At 41.1% G+C, this 26,436-nt stretch overlaps 1 protein-coding gene across 1 annotated transcript in view; it reads right to left on the bottom strand.

Annotated features, from left to right (window-relative positions):
* HECW1 (HECT, C2 and WW domain containing E3 ubiquitin protein ligase 1) overlaps positions 1 to 25,215 on the bottom strand; it is a 184,280-nt gene extending 159,065 nt beyond the window's left edge. Inside the window, 2 exon segments of the mRNA XM_009321541.1 lie at positions 9,334 to 9,441; positions 24,927 to 25,215. Of these exon segments, the coding sequence (XP_009319816.1) occupies positions 9,334 to 9,441; positions 24,927 to 25,215 (397 nt within the window).
* Positions 25,216 to 26,436: the final 1,221 nt, after the last annotated feature.

Below are 26,436 nucleotides of genomic sequence, written 5' to 3'. Positions count from 1 at the left end.
TGTGCGCTCACAGCCCAGAAGGCCAATCGTATCCTGGGCTGCATCAAAAGAAGCATGGGCAGCAGGTCGAGGGAGGTGATTCTGTCCTTCTACTTTGCTCTGGTGAGACCCCACCTGGAGTACTGCATCCAGCTCTGGAGCCCTCAGCACAAGAAAGACATGGACCTGTTGGAACAGGTCCAGAAGAGGGCCACGAAAATGATCAGGGGGCTGGAACACCTCTCCTATGAAGAAAGGCTGAGAGAGTTGGGGGTTGTTCAGCCTGGAGAAGAGAAGGCTTCGGGGAGACCTTATTGCAGCCTATCAGTACTTAAAGGGGGCCTATAAAAAAGATGGCGACAAACTTTTTAGGAGGGCCCGTTGCAACAGGACAAGGGGGAATGGCTTTAAACTAAAGGGGGGTAGATTTAGACTAGATATTATTACTATAAGGAAGAAATTTTTCATGCTGAGGGTGGTGAAGCACTGGAACAGGTTTCCCAGAGAGGTGGTGGATGCCCCATCCCTGGAAACATTCAAGGTCAGGTTGGACAGGGCTCTGAGCAATCTGATCTAGTTGAAGATGTCCCTGCCCACGGCAGGGGGGTTGGACTAGATGACCTGTAGAGGTCCCTTCCAACACAAACTATTCTATGATTCTATGACTAAGTTATACTGATCCATTAAAATAAATTATGTGACTTCAGCACCCGTTGAGCAGAATACTAACATCCAAAGTTCAAAGCAGCAAAACAATAGGTATCTGTTCATGCATTTGTCAAACACTAGGTTAGATGAGAAATTCAAGCAGGAACTGCCATAAGGGCCACATAGCCTCTTTTCAACCTCCTGGTAGTGGCAGCACTACTGGCTGCTCTCCAGTTCTTACTTTTTTCTTGTAAAGGGTGTTAAGCCACAAGCTCCTGCTTGGAAAGTGAACTCTGTCAACTTTCCCCTTACCTTAAGATCAAACAGGCCTGAAAAGGCCAGCGTCCCCCAAAAAAGTCACAATTTTCTGTGTCCTCCCAAATCTCCCAAGTTCAGAGAATTAGTCAAATTAGGGACCGAGCAGATGTGTGCAAGAAAAAAAACAGTAACGGGGATGAAGAAAACGTGATAAATGAAGGAGAACATAACAGGAACACGCTGTGATTTCTCCCCCCCTCGCCTTGTCAAGCATCTTCTTCCCGAGATACAAAAATCACAGTGTTGCATCTCACAACAGGAGGCATATCTGGTGCCTCAGGTACCACTTGGCAGTAGCTTGCACTGGACCCAGGGGCCAGGCATCCTCATCAGGCTGCACTCTTCTGCCACTCTAGGACACAAGACACCAGGTAAAGCTGGGGGTTGACTCTATGGTCTGTGTGTCCAGAACACAGGGTCACCCAGCAGCACTGGCACAGCAGTGCCCTTCTGTCTCCTCACGTGAGACAAGCCTAGCTGCAGGGGAACAAGAAGGCTGGAACCAGTTGCATGTCTTATGTTCAGCCAGTGAGATGACTCCACAAATCTTTGTCTTTCCTAGGTAGAGGATCAGCCAGGCAAGAGTCGGGCTGTTAGACTGCAAGGGAAGTTACTGCTGTCCCTCGACCTGACAACATCTGGGGAAAAAACAGCAAGCAGATCCAGCACGCCCACAGCTGGCTTAAAAATAAAAAATGGAACAGAAAAGAGGAAAAATCCTGGTTCCTTCATTACCACCTTTTCTGAGGCCCATTCCAACTTGATAAAGCCATAACAGCCCTACACAAACCTCTTCCCTCTTGCCAGCAGAAGAGCTTTCAGAAACTGTTCTTTAAAGAACAAAAGGAAGAGGCGCATACGATGCAGCAAGGCACATTTATTTTCAGGGTACAATTTTTAAGTAATTCCCAATAGTTCAGATTGCAGACTAGAGGTGGCCTAAAATTACCAGATGAGACACTAAACAGGGAGTATGGAAACTGAAGTCTTATCTGCAGTTGTACCCATGCATTGGCAAGTCACTTCTTCACTCTGTGCCTCTGTTTCCACATCTCATCTTTTAATGTCTTCCCTATCTCAGCTTTGAAGCCTAACTCTCAAACATTTGCACTGAACTTAGATCTTCAAAAATCTGGCCTTAGCTCTTTAGAACATAAACTATCTTAGTACATAGAAAAGAAGATCTACTCTTCACAGGAGACACTAGGTACTACTGTAATAAAAAAGAAACTAATAAAAAATTTGAACGTTAACAAACAAGAATATATCTGTGCATCCAAAACAGGTCCCAAATGCCCCAAGGCTCAGTGTAATTAGCACTAAAACTTCAGTTAACTGTTACCACAGCTTCTTGACCATTGCTTTGAGAATTAGATGATGTCCAGTCTCTGATGCATTGATACAATGTCTATGCTTGTTTAAGGTTAAGTAGTTGAGATAAGAGACCATATAAGAGCTGTGGTCTCCGTGACTGGGAACAACAGCTTACTGAAGAAAGACTTACTCTGACTTCAGCATGCCTAAGATCAGGCATTATTTCTCATTTAAAGCTTTCCAGTTCACCTTGAGAGAACTTTCTGAAACTCCTATTACCAACCTATCAGAGCTCTCACTTCAATCTCAGCTTTGTACAAGCAGAGATTTTGTAATTTCTTTAAGTGCTGCCGTGAAAAGCAGAGAGCAGGTAGTATGGGGACCAGCCAGGCTGTCCCAGCATGGTGTCACCAAGCACACATGCTGCAGACACAAGCATCTTCTTCCCTGCATGGGAATGAATAAACAAACAGCCCTCATCTCCACAGTACAAACAAAATATGTCCACAAGTGTCAAAACAAGTTATGGAAAGGGAGAGAAAGGCAGAAAAATCTGATTCGCAGACAAGTCTCTCAGTTAAGCTACCACAGTGCAACCATACAGGAAGCTGAGAAATAGCTGTCTAATGTCTTGTGTGGATTGACCTATGCTTCCATTTTTAAGTTGCTGCCTACAATCCTGGCACAAAAAGACTTTCTAAGAGAAAAACTAACAGGAAATGCAACAACAGCGAAGATCAAAGGGCTGATCAAAGGATCCAAAGCAAAGGGTTCTCGAGGAACCTCAACAGCCCTGAACTGGGAAATGCCTTCATCAGGGCTCAGACTGTGCTCCTCTTTCCAAAGGTAAGCCTGGCTCAAATATTAATATTAAACTACTCTAAGGGTACCAGGCTGAGGAAAAGGAGGAATTTAAAAATTGTGTGTAGGGTGGAAGGTAACCAAACAGCATCAATTAAGACTACTACATGTGCAATAAGATGAAGAGAAAAAACCTCAAAACTATGGTATGTCTTCCTTGGGAGAGAAACAAGCAGTAGATGCACATTTTGGGGCACAAGTCTCTCTTATTGCTTCATATCTGTTTTTTTCTGACACCTTTAACCATTCTGCTAAATAGTCTTCATGCTGTTGAAGATGCTTCTGTGTTGCTCCAGTTTTTACCATCTGTGGACTCCTGAAGGTTAAAGTCATGCAGCATATTCTAATTTGCTCAAAGGTATAGCAGGATGGACTTCAACAGCCTTATCTCTAATTTCTTCCCTGATACACTTTTTCATAAAGTGAAGCGCATGTGATTTGAGAGACATTGGGGTGATGAAAATGGAGACAGGAAATTATTTTAGTGGGCTGGACTTGTCAGCCTGTCCAGAAAAAGGAAAACTTTGCAAATACTCCAGCTTCGTTAAAGCTTTTGTTGACATGACTGTGCCTCATTTGTTTGGAAACATTTGAAGCTACAACATCCTTCAGTTATTCGTACTTTGAAAGTGGCCTTTATATTGGCTTCCTAAAGCAATGCAAAAGATATATTTTCTAGAGAGCGCCCCAGACAAAAGGGCTGATTGTTTGTCAGTTTTGGGGACATTGCTGTACATATTCTTTAAACGCACACATATGGTATATACGGACCACGACCTAGAACATATGCCTTCTACCTACAGACATACCAGGATTTCTGACACCTCTGACTTTAGTTGCAGGGTTTTTTTACCATTATTTCCCTGCTAGCCAATAGGAATAAATAACTATAATTTCTGTTCTCTGCAAGGCCTATCATCCATCTCTGCTATTAGTAAAAATGCAGCAGCAACAACAGCAACAAATTTAAACAAACAACTGCTGTATAAGCTTCCACATAAAAGTGCCACACAGATGACTGGTTACACTTGGAAATGGTTTTCTTAGTTGCCAGGTAGTAAAACAATCTAGAGAAAGGCCAGTAGATTAACAGGGGTCCTAGGTATTTGGCTATTTTGAGTGCAATTCTGAATAGCATTAAAACTTTTCATCATTTTAAGGATATGCTAGTTTGATACCGTGCTTACAGGACAATGCGGCATCGCACCTCAGTGAAATGGTCTCTTGCACACTCCCTTTGCGTAGATGCAGTGCTTAGGGACATGATTTAGTGGACATGGTGGTGTTGGTTTGATGGTTGGACTTGATGATCTTAGAGGTCTTTTCCAACCTTAATGATTCTATGCTGTATAAGCCAAAAAACAGTGTGCCAGAAATTGCAGTGAGGCAGAGCACGTTTACTTTCCTGGAAAACCCATTATAGGCTGGTTCTTTCACTGCAGTGCCCTCCAAGCCTTAACACAAAGTATATATCCCTACTGGTACATAGCCTCTCTTCCCCTCCCCTCCTTCCTCTCCCCAAACCCCAACCATTTCATGGTTACAGTGGACGGTTACTGTTTATCACTGGCTGTCATAAAACCCCAAATTGCTAGACTTCTGCAGAAATGCAAAACTGGCCATACTGCAACATTGCCTCTGCAGCTGTTAAGGCTTTTTGTTCGCTGGGTATTAATAGGAGGATGAGTTCTGTTCTGCTGGCATTCGTGCTGTAATTTGGAAGCAATTCCCTCTCTGGCTCACACCAATTACATATCTGTCTGGCAACATTATGTTGCAAGTTTGTGATATGCAAAGTGGAAAGGCACAGGCTCCTCTGGGAAAGATATTAGTTCAAGGTGAAAAAGTAGATCACTAAATCAAACACAAACTTTAAACATCTGTGGTATCTGAAAATGCCATATGGGTACATGTTAAGAAATTACCTCTGTTTTGAAAAGTTATAGGGCTCTCTAGACGGTCTTAAACCAGGCTATCAGCAAATTTACGTATTTTGCCCAAATACCCCCAAAACATAGAAGCATGTTCCAAAAAGAAAACTATTTTGCATTGTCATTGACCTACCACACAAAAAGCATCTTCTTAACCTAGTAAGATCTTAAATATACCTGAAAAAGTAACCCTTAATGACTCAGACTGGGTAATCCACTGAGAATACTGTGAAAGTATAGCTTAAACAGAGAAGCATCTGAAATGGCAGAATTTCAGTTTTATAAAAGTACAAAAAGTGCAGTTAAAAAATGGTTTCAATTTCTTGCCATGCTTTCCTTTGTGTTCTCTGCTCCTGATGCACTTCTAGAAATCTCTCACAATATTGTTAGTTTCTTCTGCCCATAGTGGCAGCATGTGCACAATTTCTGTCTAGTATGGTCCTCCAGGTTGATGGTTTTTGCCAGTAATTATCATTACAACTGCATGCAATAAAAGATTTCTCTTGTGATAACCTGCCACCACAAAGAAAGTAACTTCCAGCCACTTTTGCCTTTACTCACTTCTATTCCAGGTCCCAGATCATTGCATACAAGTTACTGTCTACAGTGATTAGATGTCAGTATTCTGTTAAGTACCTAAACAGTGGTTTTATGACGACTACAGGTTACATAGTTAGTGTCATATTTAATTTGTTTGTTAATTTTCAAAAGTGCAGGAAAGAAAGGATAGCTAAATGGGGAACATCAAGGCTTTTGAACAAAATACTCCCAAACACATTATATATGCCTCCAGATTCAAAATATAGAAAATGAGTAATAACCCGCTATTTACTTGACCTCATTCCTAACACTTCTTTTTTCAGATTAATGGGAATTTCACTGTTACAAATCAGCCAATCTTTAATACCTTTGATTTTAAGTTCCCTCATATTGCTCTTTAAAAAAAAGTTCACAAATGTCTTCAAGCTCTTTATGTCAAGTGGCTGGCTGATCACAGCATAATGGTAATTTCCTTAAATGTAGTACAAAACACCCCCGTGAGGAATCCTAAAGTCTAACCATTGGCAAAAGAAAAACTTTGACTTCTGAAGTTGGACAGGATGATCCCCATGGTCGCCCTGATAATAAGCCTATTTTACCTCACACAATAGCACCACCAAAAATGTTAAACTTTTATACATTTCAAGAACGGGAACCAAACTAGTCTGCGTGGAGTGCCTTAAGTTCTTGGGAACTTTAAATTCTCTATGTAAGGCTGATTCTTTATTTGACTATACTGTGATTTCCCCTTTATCATGGCTCCTGCCAGCTACGATGGGCCAAACACTGCAGCACATACCATAACATTTTCTGAAGCACTGTGTGGTTGATAAATTACCAATATTGACTCATGTGGTGAACAGATACCAAGGTACAGATAGTTACAGGAAAAGCAAAAGCAGAAATTAAGGGCTGCCTTCGCAAGTGAGCTACTCTGTTTTATAGAGAATTAATGCTATAATCAGCAAGACTCCAATCAATAGCAAGTTAAGGGAAGTATAACATAATGCTTAGAAAAACAATACAGATACCTTGAAAATAAATTACCGCATCTTAGCTACCTACTATATGCCTTGACAACCACTAAATAAAAACTACCATCTCAGGAAGTGCCTGAGCTACAGATTAACAGAAGCTAAGAACACTCCAGCTAGAAGACTCACTAACACTTGCTTACCTTTATACCCTCCTCAAGTCTGAACTATTGGCCATTTTTGGAGACAGGACACCAGGTCAGGTTAACTTTGGACCAACATGGCAATTCTTATACCACATTACTACTGAACATACCCTTGCCCTATCCTCCAGGTTCTCTCAGGTCTGTAGTGAATGGGAAGAAAAAGAAAATAGATTTCTTAGGTGAGTTTGATTTTGGTGACCAGTATCTTTCAGATTCCTGCAAATGTCACCATGTTGTGTGCTATGCAACATAAAAGGAAGATGTGATCTCTGTCCAAAAAAATGAAAGTCTGAAGGAAGGGGGTTTACACTGTCCTCTTTGGATAGAAAATACATGAGGTTTTCAGACACTGCAGTTTTTAATGTAACATTTAATCAACTACAAAGCTGTGTACTTTCATATAGAAGTCTCAACAATGAGTAGGAACACTCAAATATTCTTTTAGATATATAAGATTCACATACATAACATTTTTCACTGCTTTAACTTCCCACTTCAATAGTCAAGTGGCTCTAAGTATCCACATGTGCTGTTACTTACTACTGCCTACTTCATTTTCTCCTATTTTAATTCTGGACAGGGCAATGATTTGTCCTTGATGAGTGCACTAGTACGTAATCTCAGGACTGAGATTCACAAACTAATGATAGCAGCATAACAAATTACCAAGAAGCAGCAAGTTGTGAAGCACGGGCTGCCCAACTACAGTGTAGTACGACTTAGTTTTAAGCATCAGTGAAGGATGGTTATGCTAAGTTGCATTTTCTTACAGTAGGCAAGTGAAGAACATACATGCAATCAATTAACAACAGCTACTATGTCTCTGCTAACGGGGGCAACTTAATAAGCTGACATAAATCATTGTGCAGTTGAGCCCTTAAATGAAACATGGCCCACCTGAAGAGGCTCTCCCCTAAGCATTTCTCACATTACCTCTTTCTTTTCTGTTGTGGATTAGGCAGGAAAGCTACCAGCAGCCCAGTCCCACTTCCACTCTTCCTCAATAAACCAAGGTACTAAGGCCTCTTCAAAACCCATTTCTGGGATTTTAGATCTCTGCCCCACACTAACAGCTAAAAGAAAGCACGATCAGTCTCACAGATTAGAAACCACAGCTCAAAGAAGCAGCTGCAAATTAGTCTGCTTTAAAGTTTAGAACCTGTAATGTATTTCTGCCGCAGAACCAGGATAACTAAAACTCATGTTCTTATATATTAAACAATTTTCCATAAATATATTTTTCAAAACAGGATATAAGCATCCTGTATGTCCTGTAGACATTTCAGAAGCTCCCTTAATTCTTTAGAACGACATTCTCAACACTAGGAATTACAGGCAATCAGCAACACTTCATACTGAAAAGAGATAACTTGTTTCTAGGACTGAGTATACGTAAAACGCCTGCACATAGCATCCTTGCGGATACCAGATACTTAAGGTCAAAGTCATAGATTAATCTAATCAAGTATAACTCTCATCCTTTCCAAATCCTTTAGAATTTAGTTATATCAAAGATTCACTTGATTGCTCTCAAATTCAGACAGTCTTAAACAAATATACCTGACTGTCATGCAATTTATATATGCTTTTACAAAACTTCTGAATTTTGCCCAGCAGGCTAAGGTAGACCATTGGGCTCATTCAGTACAATTGAAAAAGAAATTGTTGCATGCTAGGCTTCTTCACACTTAACTCCTCCTTAAGGATACATGTAGCTCTTTCACCATAGATGTTTCGCTATAGATCTCAGTCCAGTTTTTTGAGTACCTTATTTCTGTTCTCTAAAGATGACCATGAATTCCATTTACACTAGCACATAGTAACTCTTTGAAAAGAGGAAGGACTTGAATGGTCAGGTTCACTTTGGTCAGGGATGTGGGACAGCCAAGCCTGGAAATGTGAAATTGCTGTGCAAGGTACATAGTACTTTGCAGAAGCAAATTCAGTGTTTCTGTATTTTAATTGGTAATGGGGTGGAAAAGAGTTACACTGCATTGCATCAGATGCCCTGGGTAACATATGAATGATGAGGAACAATTAATTTTAAATCAGTGTACCTTACTGCAACTACATGTTGTTATACTTTTATTGGTCTAGATGATGATCAGAACTTGACCCTTTTTACCTCCAAATCCACCTGAATCTGGTGTAAGCCAGATGCACCATGAAGTTTTCCAATTAAAAGTCAGTGTGAATCTTCCTGGAGTGAGATTATGCCCCTGAGTTCCTCTTTTCCTTAATACAATATTAAAGTTAATGCAGCTCATTACTAATTATATAGTCCAAATAACAAATGGATTAAATCACTTATTCATAACTGTATAAAAAAATAATATGTAAATAAGTCAATGTCCACAAGATTTATTTGCTTGCAGAAACTGTGGTTTTCTACTCCACAAAGTGTTTCAGTTCCTCTCAATACATTCAAAGATTTTGGTAACATTTTTGGCCTTTCCTAAAGGACATACTGGGCATAAAAACATCATAAGAACAACTTGAGCAGCTCAATTATCCTTCTGCAGTGAGTGAATTATACTGTAGGAGGATTGGAAAAATACTTACGCTCTACAAAGTAAGAGCTGGCATCAATCTTCCAGATAATCTGACCACGGTGAGAGCCATTGACGCCACGGTTCTTGTAGTCCAGAAAGTTTTCGGACAAGACCTCATCTATAAACAAAGAAAATGGTCTCATCAAGCACCTGTTATGACAACATGCATAGCAGAGAGTCAGGCTAAAAATACACCTTTGTGTCGACAGAATATACAGAGCTGCTAGACAGCTTGGCACCACGTGTTGAGAAATGAGCTTTTCCACTCATTTATATTTTTAAAAAGTGCAGCTCTTCTTAAAAATCACAGCTCTTCCTGAAATGTAATTTTAAAAAAATACATCCCTACAAAATTCTCAAAAAATGAGAGCATCTAGCTTAGCATGGATGAACCCCTACCTAATTAAACATAATTATCTAGCTGTAATAGAGAATGGTAGCAAAAAGTTATCCCCCCTTTGTACCAACTCTTCCCTTAACAAAACCCCACAGAAAATAGTTACACATAGGTATCTGTTCTGCACTCACTCGTATCACAACAGATGTAGTTATTTCTTGCAGCGTACAGCAAAAGATATTTATTTTTGAAGAATCCCACTCACTGGGTGCCTTCACAGCTCTCGACCTCCAAAATCAAATGACTGACAACAAAACGCTGTCCCATCGCAGTGTTTCAAGACACCTAGCAGCTGTCAGACAACCAAGCTGATCTTCAGAGAAGTCAAGGAGTAACCTATAAAAATGAATAACCTCTAAAAAGTTGCTGAAAACCAAGGCTGAGGAAGCAACTGCCTTGCACACACAGAGCTACATGTAAATAAAAGGCAGGAAGGTAGTGAGCCTGAGGAAGTAGCCTTCTGGTTGTCCACATGAATAAGTTTTTAGTTTGCTTCCAAGTTTCATTTTAGACTGCTTCAACAAGCTCTTTTCCCGACCAATCTGCAAGCCCTACGTGGTGTAGATGCAAGAAAACACATCCCAGCCTCCAGGCAAGGGCCTGGTTCTTGACCTTCTTTTATCCCACAGCTTAAAAACCAGCCAGCAAGACCATGGCCACACTCAGGGCCACACTCACTGACTTACTAGCTTACGCTGGGCTTTCAGCAAACAAAAGTGCACATATTGCCACCATACTAGGCCAGCACTTACAGCTTTGATTGTCACTAAATACAAATAGCACACTAAAAATAAAATAGACATATGGAGACATTTCACAGTGTGTCAGAGAGGAGCGAGGCTCACGGGCAGTGGCCTGTGGGAGCCCGAAATGGCTGCGAACTCAGGCAGCTGAAGCAGCAACCCAGGATGGGCCCGGCCATGGCCCCATTGCTCCGGCTTCAGGGGGATGAAATGTACTTCGCATCTATGCCCTGCCAAAGCAAGAGGCCATAATCTCTACCCACGGAGACCAGCCAGCAACCTCCTGGATTTTTTCTTTCAGCAATAAGGACAGTTTTAATTTTAACAGAGATTTGTACAAATGCACTTTAACCAGCTCAGCCTTGCTACAGAAACAATCCTGGGTGGGTGCTGAGACTCTGTTTTGAAGACAATTACATTAGTTATTAGTCACGCTAAAAGCTAAGGAAAAACGTGAACCACTCAGAGATTAAGATACATCAATTGTAAATACTGCGAAGTGCTCGCTTCGTTATCATGTAGGTCAATGAGAAAACGAAGATGATGCCATGCAACAAGGGACACCGTGCCTGAGGACAGATTGACGGTATGACCAACTGCAGAGCAGAAGAGGCAGCCCAACAGACAAAGCCAAGAAACTCAAAGACTAACGTATTATTAAGAGATATATATACACATGAACATTAAAATAGACTTTTAAATCAAAGGAAACTACACTTTCACTGAAAGAATAAAGCAGCAAGCAGACACCAGTGTTTTCCCATCAGTTTTACATAGTTGTGCTCTCAAAGGAAGAAGGTAAGTGGGCTACCAACACCAAACGCTTTGGTGCCACTCTCGAGGGGTTTACAACTGAAATCCTTTTAAAGGTCATTAATGATTGCAATGGATAATTATAAATGGCAACGCTATCACCAATACATTTTCCCTTTGCTGACTTGCTAATTGTCAGTAATTATTTCACTAGCTGTGTTTCATGCTCTGTATTGAAGTGGAAATCTTTTGGCACATTCATATAGTATACCTCTGTGGTAACCCTTCAACCGTAAAGATCCTCTGGTATGATTTCTGTTCTGCCTCTGTACTTTATAGCTGATTGTGTCTTTTATATATATAATTTGGCATTTAAAAGAAAAGGGCAGACAAGTATACACCGTTGCCCTCAGAGCTTTGGCTTACTAATGACTACCTTCACAGTAAAGGACCATCCTTGATACAGATTATCCAGAATTACCCACATCATTCGGTGAAAGTAGGAACACTCACATACACATGAGGAGATTGAAACCTATGAACTGTCCTTTTTGCTTCAGCAGGGAAAACACTTTATACTTAAAAGTGAGCATATACTGAAACATTGCACTGAGCTGGAGGCTGGGAACCCTGCCCAGCCCACATCCTGACAGGGGACAGAGGGCATCCGTCAGCTCAAGACATGTTGCTCTCTGGCTTCATCACTCGTGACATTTATTTGTCATATTTAGTCTCTGTAAGCTGCTGGAGATGCTCCAATGCTTGCCACATTATTAAGATGTATGGGTAATTACTGTTCCTCAAGATATATTGTTTATAAAACACGATGCTTGCTTAAGGAGGCTTAGCTGAGCTAGACTCAATGGCCTTGCTTAAGAAATTGCAGACATTTTAGACAGAGTTTAGTGGCACAAGAGATCCCAGAATCAGATTTAAAATGCTGTGTTCATACCTAATATCTGCAGGGGCCAGCTAGCACTTCCACTGCATCATCTGTTGCCCGCTTCCCACAGCTGGAACAAAGGCAGCATGAACTTCGCATCATGCAATCTCTCTAATTTGACAGACATGTCGACATATGCCCATACCCAAACCAAATCACATCCCTATTGAGAGCTGAGCCAGCGGGGATGACTGCAGAAAGCCCTTTCCTCCTTTTTGTTGGACATGTCCAGGAAGCCTGGAAAACCAGGCTGAGAAAAAGGACCACTCTCCATTTGCACATCCAAGGTAGAAGAAGGGAAGGGATAAGCAAGCCCGTCTATGGTTACAGCTAACAGGTGAGACCACGGGAAAGCTGGAACAAGCTGCTCCCACAGAGCAGCATCTGCACACTGCCTCCTGCCACAGGGGCAAGACGGGTGTGCGGGAAGGACAGCGTCCAGAGCAAAAGGTCAAGTCACAAAGCACATCGGGGAAGGGATACACACATATGGAACTAGTCATGCACACACAGTTTATGGACAGCGGCCACTGATGAAATGCAGGCTCAGGCAGTAGAAAAGATATTTTTGTATGAGTTTATGGAGCTCTGCAATACGCAGGTCAACCCAAGTAGAAGCAGTAGAGCCTTTAAGTATAAAAACGTTTTTGTAAATTAAGCGTATTTACAAATGTCATGATTTAGATATTCAGTATGTAAATCCTTCTTACAGCCAGATACAAGCCCTGTCTCTTTTGAAAAGCTAGGTACTTCCCTCTTTCCAAAGAAATAAAACTTATTTTTAGTCCAGTAGAAATTTACGTTAGTTGGGATTTTTAAGCCAGACAGATTTTAGCTCTAGAAAGATACATGCAAGTCCAAAAGGGAAGCCTTTCCCTTTCAGGTTTTGAAGGTATGTACTTTTGTAAGGTGAAAGATAAGAAAGAACTATTCCCTAGCAAGTTAAAAATAGTAGTAGTTGAAACTGGTCAGGAGGTTGGAATGTATGAATATGCCTGATCGACCTGTTTTAGTTGGCAGGTGATGCTATTCCAGGCATGCTATTCCCTGAACATGGACATTATGTATGTAGCACGTTGACAAGGAAAATTGTGCATGTGAATACACAGCTGTTCAGTGCACTACATATATGTGTGTGTATGTACATATATTTATCAACATTCATGCCATATGTAAGTGAACAGACAATATGGTATGTTAAAAAGAAAGTATGTGCAAAGGAAAACATTTTATTTCATATTTATACTGAGAATCCCTATAACAGAGGAACTGACCTTAAAAACACGTTGCATCTTAATTCCCAAAGGTAAATGGTGAAATGCTTCATTTCACCTCCACGCAAAACGAAGAGCAGAGTTAATGCTGCTCACATATTTCAGCCAGCAGCTAATGACTTTCGACATTTTTCCAATGAAACATTGTAACGCATCTCCCTCCCTCTATTTTTGAAATGAGATTAACCTTGAAACTAGGTCTCTGCTTAGCTGGCAATCCACTGCATAGCCTGGGTTTGGCCCCGCTTGACCAAAAAGCAAACACTTTGCGATCACTCTCAGATCTGCAGCTTCATTTCCCTGGATGGTATACAGCTAACTAATTAAGGAAAGCATCAAATGAGGGAGTATTCAGGATGTGCTGCCCTTTGAACATCATCAGCTGGTCCTGGAGCTGAAGACGAAGACAGTGAGGGCATCTAGACAGGGAGCCAGCAGACATTGCTCTCTACCTCCCCTGCCTCTGGGACGCACAGAGGTGCCGGCTGCCTCTCGCTGGCGAGAGGGAAGGTGGCTGCAGACCTGCAAAGCTGTGCTGGGACAGGAGCAGCAGCAGTCAGACCTCCCGCATCTCGCACAGTCCCTAGAGGAAACGGAGAAGGTGATGCATGACCAGGCACCAGGCAGCCGGGGCCTAAGCAACAGCCAGAGGACCAAGGCACACTAGAGGCAAACATGAGCAAGTGCTTCGGGAACCAGCAGCAATTCTGATGGACTGCTTGTCCTCACTGAACCGGATACCTCCAAGCACAGCCTTTTACTGCTAAAAATATTCTGTGCAGTCACTTCCATACTGAGCAATCCCAATATACTTCACAAGCACTATATATAGAGAGAGATAAAGAATGATGGCTACCAAAGAAAGATATCTTTCAGATGAAAGACAGTAACCAATTGACAAAAAGCACACTGTTCTTCAGAGGAATTAGGGAAAATGTTGATAAAGACCACCCGTCAAAAAGATCTGTAAGAAATGTAACGAGGACTTCAAGTGCTGTGAGCAGCCTACACTAAACAGACAGGGCCTTGGTATTTGAAAGCTTGCCTGAAATTCCCACAGAGGAGCAAACAGATACCTCTTCCTCAGAAGGACTAATGGAGTTCAAATTACAAATAGCTGACTGACCCTTTTGGTCAGTTTGGTTTTACTTAAGAGGCAGAAATGAAAAACCTACTCCCCTTTCTCAAACAGTATTTTGCTGGTTGATCAGCCTATCTTTCCACATTCTCCAAGAATAACTACAAGATTTAGAATAACCTGGGCTACCTTCAAAGAAGCAAATAATTAACATGAGACAAGAAAATAACATCAGTTATGCGCCTGAACTTGGTACACTGTTCCAGTCTCTTATCCACCCCTAATTTGGTTTAGTACTACATATGACAACACTTGCTTTCTATAAACTTAATGCAATTACGGCGTAAAAATAGAAGCTACACTTCATGGCTTGATCCCTTATGAATAAGAAATGCTGTACTCCTCAAGTTACAGAAGGACTTACAGCCTTCAGCTGCAGAAATTTGCTTTAGCTTGAAATTTAAGTGCTTTTGGCCAATATGTACGTCTGTGCTATAATGACATATGAAGATAGTTAGCAAAATGCTTTTAAAAATCATTTTCTGTACAAAGAAGCTGAGCTCTGGTTGATCTGTTTTGCAATTTGCATGGAAAGCTGCAGGAAAGGGACATTGTAAAGCATGGAATATCAATAAAATAAAATTATTTTGCAAGATAATACAAGCGTAAGCATGGATAAGCTTCCTATTTCTGATTTTTTTTCCTCTTACCACTGAATTTATCACTTGAAGAACACAAAACGATGACAACAGCCTCTACAATTCTTAAGTGCAGCTCGTAGTGAGTTGTATCAGGCCATGCCAGTGTTCCCTTTTGCAACCCTTTAGCACTGAAAAACCTAGCCCTTGGAAACCGTGCTTCCAGAGGGTTGTACAATACAAGTGGTCATCATTAATGAGAAATGTATGCAGAAGATGCAGATACCAATTTCTTATTTAAAAAGATACCACAGTAAAAAAATCACAAATAATGGCTATCATTATAAGAGTCAACAGGAACATTTCCACTGACTTCAGCAGCTACAGATCCAGCTCTAATATGGATTGAAACTTCACTGTTAATTCATTTGCCAATTTCTGCTGCAGGCAATAAATATACTGCAATTTACAGTTAGCATCCCTCCTTCTATAGCTTCTTAGGGAGAAGAGCTCTGGAAAACAAGGGCCTAATCTATCATTGGTGCTGAAAGCTCAGTCCTTGATTTAAGAGCTATGCATGTGCTTTGTTTCAAGTACATGAACAGTTCCATTTTAATCCCACAAAAGTTAACCCCCTACCCACTCAAAGAAAATGTGAACAATAAGTGGAGAAGAGCAGTGAGAGGAAGACATAGCAAGAGGACGACATGGCAAGAGAAAGACCAAAGAGAAAGGCCAAAGTTTATGCTTTTATCTCCTTACTTTAAGGAGATAAAAGCATAAACTGTAATAAAACAGGGATAAAGTTGGCAAAGTTGCAACAGTTCTTGGTCACTGAGGGCAGAAGATGCTGTCCTAAGTAAAACTGCTTCAGACACACAGAAAGGCAGGCATGGTAGGTTTAAAACCTGAACCACCTAATCTGAAGCAGAAAGAATTACACATAAAACCCAAAGGACACCTGTCATCCACTCCCAAAATCAACGACTTAACAGCTTTCAGCAAAACACTTTTACCTTTGAACATCTAGCTTACTTTCAGAGCCATATATGGCATTATCCTTTATCCACTTCAGCAGCCTCCAAATTACTGTTGGGAGATATCATTCTGATCTTTCATTACACCAATACCAATTAAAAAAGCAAACAAGACTGCCAATTACAGACACTATTAAATCTTGGGGCTGATATGCCTATGGGTTTTCGGAAGGCTCTGGATGAACCGTGGATTCAGTCCTTCCTCACTGTTCTGCCCTTCTTGCACTTGAGCTAATCACACTGAAAGTCTGAGCTCTGTCACTTGAGGGACTTCCCTCTCCTTCCCTGCAACAATGGAGCCTCTGGCTAAAAGCAGAGCTGATGGCAGCGGGCCCTATTCTTCTACGGTATCCTTGAGGTGTTTGGGGTCTGTGCTCCAGCACAACCCATGACTCATCTGTTTCTTTCCAGTAACCACAAATCTTCTGCTGAAAAGGTAGACAAAATGAGGAAAGTGAAGAGCTGAGCTGGGGCTCAGCAATAACAGCTTGTGGGGGCTCAAAAACCCACAGCAGATATTAGGTTGCAGTGGGATGGGCATCTATCTAGTAATACTGGTGTCATTTGGTTCTGCATACACTTAGAAGTGTGATAGTATCCACATAGCTTTCATTGCTACTTCAGCTACGCCTGTCCCAGCTACAGACTTCTGCTTTAAAGCTCCTGCACATCCAGATTTATTCTCACCACTGCAGCAGATGAACCACATTTGGATTTTAGTACAGCAACAGCTATACTTCAGCTATGCATTGCACAAACTTCTCCACAATTAACGACCACACAGAACTGAAGATGGGAGGGAAGAATCCAAATAAAGATGATCATGACTGCCTCAGTGCATACTGAAACAATGAAGATACACAGTGTGTGGTGAGGTACAACATGGAAGAGTTTTGTTTGCTTGTTTTTAATGTAACAACAGTTCCAAAGTTCTTGCAGTCAGTGGAAGCGTCCCCGTTGATTACAGCACAATCTAGAAAATGAGGATTAGGAGAAAACAGTGCACCCATGAAATTTGCTAGAAGATATTAAAATAAGAGATGCTGCAGGCCCAAGGCAGGATAAAGACATGATTTAAAGGGACATAGGAAGATCTGAAATGTGAACAAGGATGACACTTGTCCAGGTTAACAATGTTCATTAAATAGTAGGGAAATAATTTGCACTATTTGAAAAATGGGCTTATAGCAACGTTGAAAGACATAATAGCAGACAATAAATTAGACAGGTATTTGATCTGACACAGCAGCAAAAAACCCCAAACACAACTCAGATGCATGCACTGAAGCACCACGGTGCAAAGAATCTCTCGAGAATCTGGAGTGATTTTTATCTGGAAAATGGTATTCAGTTATAAGCTTATTACAAAGCAGAAGATCTTCAGTGAAGAAAAAATGTCTTTAGGGCTGGAGAGATCAATGGATGAGAAAGATTACAAAAGCTAAATGCATACAAAGTTGTTACAGTAGTTATGAAGGGGCAGCATGGGAATATTCAAAGTGTTATGAACAGCATATTGAAGCATTATAAACACTAAGGAGTGGGAATGATTTAGTTTGGTTTAAAAAAAACTAAGAGAAGAAAAACATATGCTGAACCTTCAAAGTCCACATGGCTAGCTTGACAACCTCTACAGAACAAAACTTTCTACTTTAAGCCTTATCCCTGCCAAGAATTTTGTTTGTGCTGGCCGCTGTTTGTGTCGTGATTGATTCTACCCAGTCCATGGACTGAACATGCTGCATGTATTATGCTTCTTTTGCAGGATTAAGACCAAAACCTGGCTTTTGGTGCACCAATATCCCTCCACTGACTGATTTCTTCAGAAATGCTTTAGTGGGTGATCATTACTGGCTTCAGTCTGGGCTATATAGCAATACGGGCCCTCCTTGCACAGCAGAGGCAGTTTTATCCATGGGCATAAGGACCCTGAAATGTGAACAAGGATGACACTTGTCCAGGTTAACAATGTTCGTTAAATAGTAGGGAAATAATTTGCACTATTTGAAAAATGGGCTTATAGCAACGTTGAAAGACATAATAGCAGACAATAAATTAGACAGGTATTTGATCTGACACAGCAGCAAAAAACCCCAAACACAACTCAGATGCATGCACTGAAGCACCACGGTGCAAAGAATCTCTCGAGAATCTGGAGTGATTTTTATCTGGAAAATGGTATTCAGTTATAAGCTTATTACAAAGCAGAAGATCTTCAGTGAAGAAAAAATGTCTTTAGGGCTGGAGAGATCAATGGATGAGAAAGATTACAAAAGCTAAATGCATACAAAGTTGTTACAGTAGTTATGAAGGGGCAGCATGGGAATATTCAAAGTGTTATGAACAGCATATTGAAGCATTATAAACACTAAGGAGTGGGAATGATTTAGTTTGGTTTAAAAAAAACTAAGAGAAGAAAAACATATGCTGAACCTTCAAAGTCCACATGGCTAGCTTGACAACCTCTACAGAACAAAACTTTCTACTTTAAGCCTTATCCCTGCCAAGAATTTTGTTTGTGCTGGCCGCTGTTTGTGTCGTGATTGATTCTACCCAGTCCATGGACTGAACATGCTGCATGTATTATGCTTCTTTTGCAGGATTAAGACCAAAACCTGGCTTTTGGTGCACCAATATCCCTCCACTGACTGATTTCTTCAGAAATGCTTTAGTGGGTGATCATTACTGGCTTCAGTCTGGGCTATATAGCAATACGGGCCCTCCTTGCACAGCAGAGGCAGTTTTATCCATGGGCATAAGGACCCTGGAAATCATCGAGAAGGCATAAGGCTGCTGTACTCCTGTCTGCATTATTTCCCCCTCCTGATATTCAGAATGACAGCTGAAGTGGAAAAAAACTTTTGCACCCGTTCACCTAGAAAGAGGCTCATAATACCATAGCTGTTATTTTGTGGAGAAATACTAAATGAAAATGGGAATCTTTTGGTACATAGCGAACACCTCTACCACATACTGAAGATATTTAAGGAAAAGAACCGGCAACCGACAGGCTTCTTTACCATGACTTCCCTAAGAGACCATAGCACACCACCACTGCACTAACCCCTCTACAGAAGCTTTTTGGTGCATTGCTACTAACATTACCACCACACAAATGACAGAGGTGAACCTTGGAAGCACTGAAAGGGAGAATGGGTCAGAAGCTGTACGTGCTGGGAATATTTAGAGACCCTTGCATTTAAGTGTTGACTGTATCTACTTGTAAAGGGATGAAACAGAGGCAAAAGCTAACTGTGTTCATGTCACGCTGGGTGGGTCTGGAAACAGCTTATCCTGGTTTCGTCCGGCTGAGGTAGTCCACCAGATACAGAACTGGGAAAGGCAAAAAGTGACTTGGCCTGATAGAGAAGTCACTCTAACTGGATCCAAGAGCAGCCAGGTGAAGGCAAGCCAGGTTGGAACAAGAACTGATATCGCTGCACTAATATATCTGTCAAGGTCTACGATACCCAATACCTTCCTCTGTTCAGCATTTGTGCAGGCTTTCTATTGTGTGTTTTTTTCCATGACGGATTTGCTCCTCTGACACTTTTTGTTCCCAAAATAAATAGTGCTGTGCTTAGTGAAAGCCATCTGGCCACTGGGTACTTCTGTTGATGTTTTACAGAGAGAGTAGAATTGCAGGTGTCGAACAAAACTTAACTTGCTGAGGTGATCACAGCCAGCCACAGCCACCAGCCACAGCCTGGCGAAAGACCCAACTACAAGATGACCGACTGAGGAGAAGCCCTCAGACCAGAGCAAGGTTCTCTTCCAAAGCCCATAAAAGCACTAGGAAGATGGGTAACCCCAGGACACAACAAACCCAAACATCAACAAAATTCACTCTAAGCAGGCACATTGTGAAGAGCTCTGTTTTACAGATGGCTGAAGTAGAGAGGTGGAGCAACCATCCAAACGCACAGAGAGCCTGAATCGGGGATTAGAGCTGTAACACAGGAACCTGCAACTCCTAGCCTTATATGCCCATCACTGTTTCTAACATTTTCCATCTCTGCTGGCAACATGTGACACTTTCTGCTTGTATGCATTGGATGTTTGGTAAAATAGCTGTACAAACAAGTTCTGATCCAACTCTGATAGCAGGAAAAACTTAGATCTTTCCACTTGCCTCAGTGGGCAATACAGCAACACAAGGCCCTCTAAGCCTAAAAGCAACCTGAAAAGTGTTTATACAAATGTTTAAATGTTTATTAACTAATAGCTTTAAAAATTAGATTTGTCAGATTACAGTGAATTGCCTTGTAGGGAGACAAATAACATGAAAGGCTGAAACAGAGCAGGAAAACATGCTGTTTTAAAGCTAAACTTCAGTCACTAATTAGGTCAAAACACTCCTACTTACATAAATTTGAGAGGAACTACTCAGTCAAAAGCCAAATATGGACAGGAAATTGGACCCTACAAGATTTGTGTATAAAGAAACTTTTAATAAATAGCCTTTAATAATGTTTTGCTTTCCCATATGGAAATGCTGAAAGAAAAAAGCCTACTACATATGGGTAAGAGGGAGTATAATGTTAGCCCCGATAAATTCCCACCATCAGCATGCACAGACACTGGAGCAAACAATTCTTTCAAAAGTCTGGGTTAAACATTTCTCATTAGCTACTGTACATCAGACATGGAGGTGATGACAGAAGTGAGATCTAGTAGCAGCTAAAATGCTACTGCAGTAATTGTAAGACAGATCTACAGGCAGCTGACAGCAGTCCATATTAGTTTAAGAGGCTTCATACTGTAGCAAATAGTAATAATAAATGAGATAAGAGAAAGGAAACTTTGAGATAAACAATTGCAAATATTCCATCTGTCTCACAGCAGCCACTAAATGAGTGTATATTTTTAAAGAACATGCTATCTTCATTATTCATGTTTGTTTTAGTTTCACTTTTCCCCCCCGATGTGCATTTTCTTTACACATAGCTCTTCTGCAAAGAAAACTCAAATTCCAGAGATTTTTAAATAGCAACAGAACTGTGCCATGTTCAAATTTCTCAGAGAAGTCTTTGAGTGTTTACGTGTATTTTTGATTGTGGATATGTTTCTGAAAGACTTCTAATGTTCATAATACTATAGTTCTCTTGAGGGAAGGCAAATGCATATCTCAAGTGAGTTGTTACAGAATTCAGAGGTTCCTCTGCATAGCTCAGAGCTGATATATAGTATATACAAGGGGAAGTTAGAACATCTCTGGAGTTCAAGCTTAGCAGGTTTTTTTTTAGGAATGAAATATAATTCCTACTCCTGAAGGCACGGTGTGCCTTAAACACCCAGAAAGGCTTGTTCTTCCAATTCCCTTTTTTTGTCATCTTTCCATAGCTTATATCTTAAAATACACTGAAGTAATAATATCTATATTTTACCAGAGTAAACATTTACTATTCTCCCTTCAACTAAGGGGTTTTTCTATGGCCCTTCATCAAAATCACATAGGTGTATATGGATGTTTTCACACAGCTACAGGGTGGATATACTCAATACTATTTTTTGCCATGAGACATGATGACCATTTTTTACACTGTTTTACAAGAGATGGACTGGCTACCTAGCCCATTTCCTGAGACCATGAGCAAAAGTTAACTCTAATAACCAGTTCCAAATCTTTTGTTAGTCCCTACCTGGGATACCCAGGAGCTCCCACAAGACAAAAACCAAATACCAACTCTAACGCTCCCACACCGAGTTTTAAAAGAAAATCCACAGCACTGCCTGATGCCCCAAGGATGCAAGTAATTTCTTGTTATTCTCATGACTCACCACAATATTAAATATTGCTACATTCAAACCTTTCAGCTCAAATTTCACCAACCCAAACAATCACAAAAAGCATTGGGCTGTATCCACAAGCTGGCTTCAAGACAAACACTAGAATGACCAGCAGCAACGCAATAGTTAACAGCATTGCCATGCAAGTAGTAATACTAGGCTTCAACACTAATCCTCTATTGAGCAGACTGGGAAAAGCTCATAGTTTCTTTGGTTCTCTTGTTCCAGTTCAGCTGCTAATTCAAAACATAGTCATATATCAGTTTACATTGTGAAAGTCATACCCACAAGGCCAGGAACATTCCCTCTCTAAACAGGACTGCAGGCTCATAAAATCTGTGCAAATGCATACACAAATCTAAGCCATTAGGGATGTCTGGATCTCACACCCCTGTGGATTGGTCACAAACATTTAATACAGGATGCATCAGCATTTTATTTCAGGTCAGAAGCATGCTTTTGTAATGACCCTTGCAATTGTCCCTACTTTGTCACCACCAGACTGCGTGGTGATCTTTGGGCACACAAACTCGATTCTGTCCTGATGAAGCTAAACTGAAAGATGCACTACAGCAACTCAAGGGCATTCAGTCTGCCAGACAGACTGTTCTAAAGCCAAGCCCCCAAAATGCATTCAGCAGATGTTTGCTTCTACAGACACATTCCTACTGGTTCCTCCTCCTTTGTTAACGTGGATATAAGCCATAGTGCCAGTTACCTTCCTAGATTCTGAGTTTTTTCCACATCAAACTAACACCAAAAACTAAGTGATCTTCGCAGTCTCCCATGTTCTTTCTTTAAGGGAACCAAAAGACCAAAGCTCACCTTACATTAGGTTTTGGGAAGGGAGGAGTGGGAAGAGAAAAAAAGGAATGAGGGGTGCTATTTCCTCAGTTATTTAGATTGGGAACCTGAGAGGCTGGAGACAAAACACCTTCAAAGACACCAAGGGTCAACTGTTGATTTCTTGGGGCCTGGACACACTATTCGTTTTTCATTTGGCAGCGGTGCTCCTTGGAACGAGCCATTGACTATTGCCATTAACACCAGGCATTCAGCCAGCAGGGGCAAGGATACACTTTACAATTTGCACTTGTAATTTACTGGGGCATCTGGAGCAACATCCGGTTTGATACAGTAAATTAAGCAGGAGTAGCAGGGTAGATTTTTCTTTTGCCCAGTTAAACCTCTATGTATTCAGGTTAGCTATCAAAAAAAATTTAGAACATGTCTTTACAGCCCTTGATACCATGTCTGAGCTATGAAACCTGGCTGGACAAGTTCATTCAATGTGAAACAGCTCCACGCACTTTCTGTTGACTCCAGACTACCAGGAGGTACGCTTTGCCTCTTTTTACTGAAGCAATACAGTCCTTCATGAGTTGCCTGCTCTACTGCAGAATACTCTTAGAGTATTTCTTAGTGCCTAGTACTGGGGGCTGCTGTGTCTTCTCATCTGCTCCAGTAAAACACTCGACTGCAAGCTTAACTGTAAACACAAGTAATTCTGTCAAGGCCAAACTAGACTGCTTTCAGACCATCTGTTTTTAAATCCAGTCTGTTTTTTTCTAAGGTATTTTAAATTTCAGAAGCCTACTTTTATTTTCAAAGCAGGGTATTTTATGAGGTTACTCACAGGAACAAGTACTGCAGCCTGGCTTACTGTAATCCCCACTCCTTTCCCTCCATGTCCTACATAGCCACCCTCACATTCCCCTTCTCACAGTTTCTCCAATACCCTGAACTCATTTTCCAATGCCTAACACTGTGCCACCAGGGTTCCTCTACATGCTCAGACCTCCCATCCAGTACCTTCTCACATCCCCTGCGTTGCCAACATCTGTGTTCCCAACATCCTCAGCACATGATGCCAAGCCTTCTGGTTTTATCCACTGAAGCACTTAAGTAACACCGTAGCTCCCTACGATTGCTCCAAAAGCCCAACTCACAACATCACGTGCTTTACCTGGTTTTGGTTTGCTATCTGGGCAAGATGAAACAGTGCTACTGGAACTAAAATACCTGCTTAGTGCTAGGCACGCTTATCCAAACAGGTAAGGGCTACTTTTTACCAACACTTCCCTTTGTGGGGGCACCAATTTGAGTCTGTCTTCTTTACCAAGCCACTGGTTTTCAGGAAACATTTAAGAACTTCACATTTTTAAGACCTCTAATCCATACAGGAATTTGTCTGAAACTGATCCACCATGTTCAAAACTTACCAGAGGGCAAAGAGTTAACACAGACTTCAGCCTAGGCAGCAGGACTATTTCCACAGGAACCAAACCAGGTTAAAAAAATGCTAATTTTATACTGAAGTGAAACAATCAGGTAAAAGTGGATTGAAACCACTTCTTATCACTCTCACATGGGGCTGGATTTACTAGATGGAGATGCCAAAAATATGCTAATGTAACATATCTGAATACAGCTTCCAACACACCAAAAAAAAGGAAAAACTTTCTGGGACAGCTCCAGATTGCCTCAGTCTAATTATTGTTCATATCAAAATATCCTTTGGCTATACAGAAAAAGGCATTCTGCTTCATGAGGTTTTTAAATTATTCATATTCTTGACTTGTAAAACCTCTCATCTGTCACAGATTACTCAGGGACTCGCAAGAGGAAACCCTGAAAATATTATTGCTGTCTTTACACAGGAGGTATTTTTCCAAAATCCAAATGGCTTTAAAATAAAGTATCTTGAAATTTCAAGAAACTGTCAACAGAAAGCCCTTCTCATATCTGTGCTGAAGAAAAGGTGAGCACCAGGACTGCAACCAGCAATTCAGGAGCAGAAAAAAAAATTTGTAATATATAAACCCACTTAAAGACTACACTCAATGGAGCTATATCAGCTCATTATTACCATTAGCCCATATTACCCTAATGCTTACAACTAAAAAAAAGCAGCAAGAAACCCAAAAGGGAAGGGGTAAGGGGGACTTACCTATGAGATACATGCCAATCCAGTCCCCTGCATCCACTTCCTCCTTTATATCCCAGTATATCACTAGGTCCTGCGAATGCCCGATGGAATAGTAGGAGCTGCTGACCATCAGGGTAGACCGGCTGTCTGAAGTGACAAGGTCCGTGTCACTGGTAGACCTAGGAATGGTGACCGTCTCATGGGAATTGTTCCTGATGTCCATGTTATGGAACTGGTCAGGGTTATAGCTGTATCTGAGAGGCTCTTTGCACCGGCGCCGATTTTGTGAGTTCCTAGATGGAGATGCCATGGCTGCCAGGCCCAGGAACCTGTTTTGGTACAGATTCTGCAAAGAAAAAAAAGGATAGTATTTACAGTATTATTCATTTTTCAGTGATGTCAAAGCTCAGGAAGAGTCATACATCAGCATGAGAAAGTAGATCTTTTTCCATTTGGCATTGCAAAAAAGAGGCATGAAAAGGTGTAGCAGGAAACATAGTGCTAACTCAACCCCTACTCCGTAATTCTTACCATGAAAACAAGTGTAAGAGCAAGCCTTGTACCACCAAGCTCAGCCACAACTGGCAGTGTGTGAGAAAATTAATAGTAGCTGGCTTCCTCCATGTTAACGCATGTATCCAGACACAAACATCATAACTATCAAACTGCTAGAGACCCATTCTCTTAACATCAGGAGATAGTCTTCCCACTTTTGATAACCCGGAGTTCAGTCTTCTCACCAGTAATTCTTGTTACATTTGCAGAGGAATCTTTCTTAAAGCACAGTCGCCCTAGAGATCATATCCCATCTGGAGAGACTGGTTAGCAATGAGTAAGGGCTCTTCCTCCCTGCTGGAGACCTGAAGTGTGAGCACCATGAAAATGGAGTTATCCCTGTTTCCAAAATAGTGATGTCTTCGCTGAAGTGTAAATACAAACTCAGTGTTGCAGTGTCTCTCGGTACAGCTGATAGCTTCCGATGCTATTGCTCTGCTCCGTTTTTTGCAGTAGACTGAGATACCATGGACACCCGCTCTGGTAGGAATTTGGGAATGCACTGGACAATTAATGGGAACCGAGAAGGTTACTGCAGAGTAATCATCATCCTAGCAGTTGAAAAAAATATTTAAATTCCAACCTACCCTCCTTCCTCAAGGCAAGCTGAGTGACTTGTACAAAATGCGTCATGGTGCATGAGTTAAGAGCTCTTGTGAGTTGGCAGATGGAGAATGCTTAAGTTATGACTGGGTTAAATTTTGATGTGAAGACATGCTCTGATACTGATCAAAATACTGGTCATTCCTTACTTCTGTGCCATTTGTTTTTTCCATTTTCCTTCCCAGCTTTCCCTCTTCTCTCCCTGCAGCTCTGCTATTTCAATCACTCAGCTTTTCATTATTCATTAGCCTTCCGTTATTCGTCTGTTGCCAACCATGCTGTCAAGTCCTTCAGATACAAAACCAGACAGCTTTCCAGTATGCTATGAAACGCTCTTCACACGATCAGAAGTCAAATCATCCTTTTGAACTCA

Source organism: Pygoscelis adeliae, unplaced genomic scaffold (genome assembly GCF_000699105.1).
Source record: "Pygoscelis adeliae isolate BGI_AS28 unplaced genomic scaffold, ASM69910v1 Scaffold40, whole genome shotgun sequence".
NCBI lineage: Eukaryota > Metazoa > Chordata > Aves > Sphenisciformes > Spheniscidae > Pygoscelis > Pygoscelis adeliae.
This window is presented reverse-complemented; position numbering and strand designations above follow the sequence as displayed.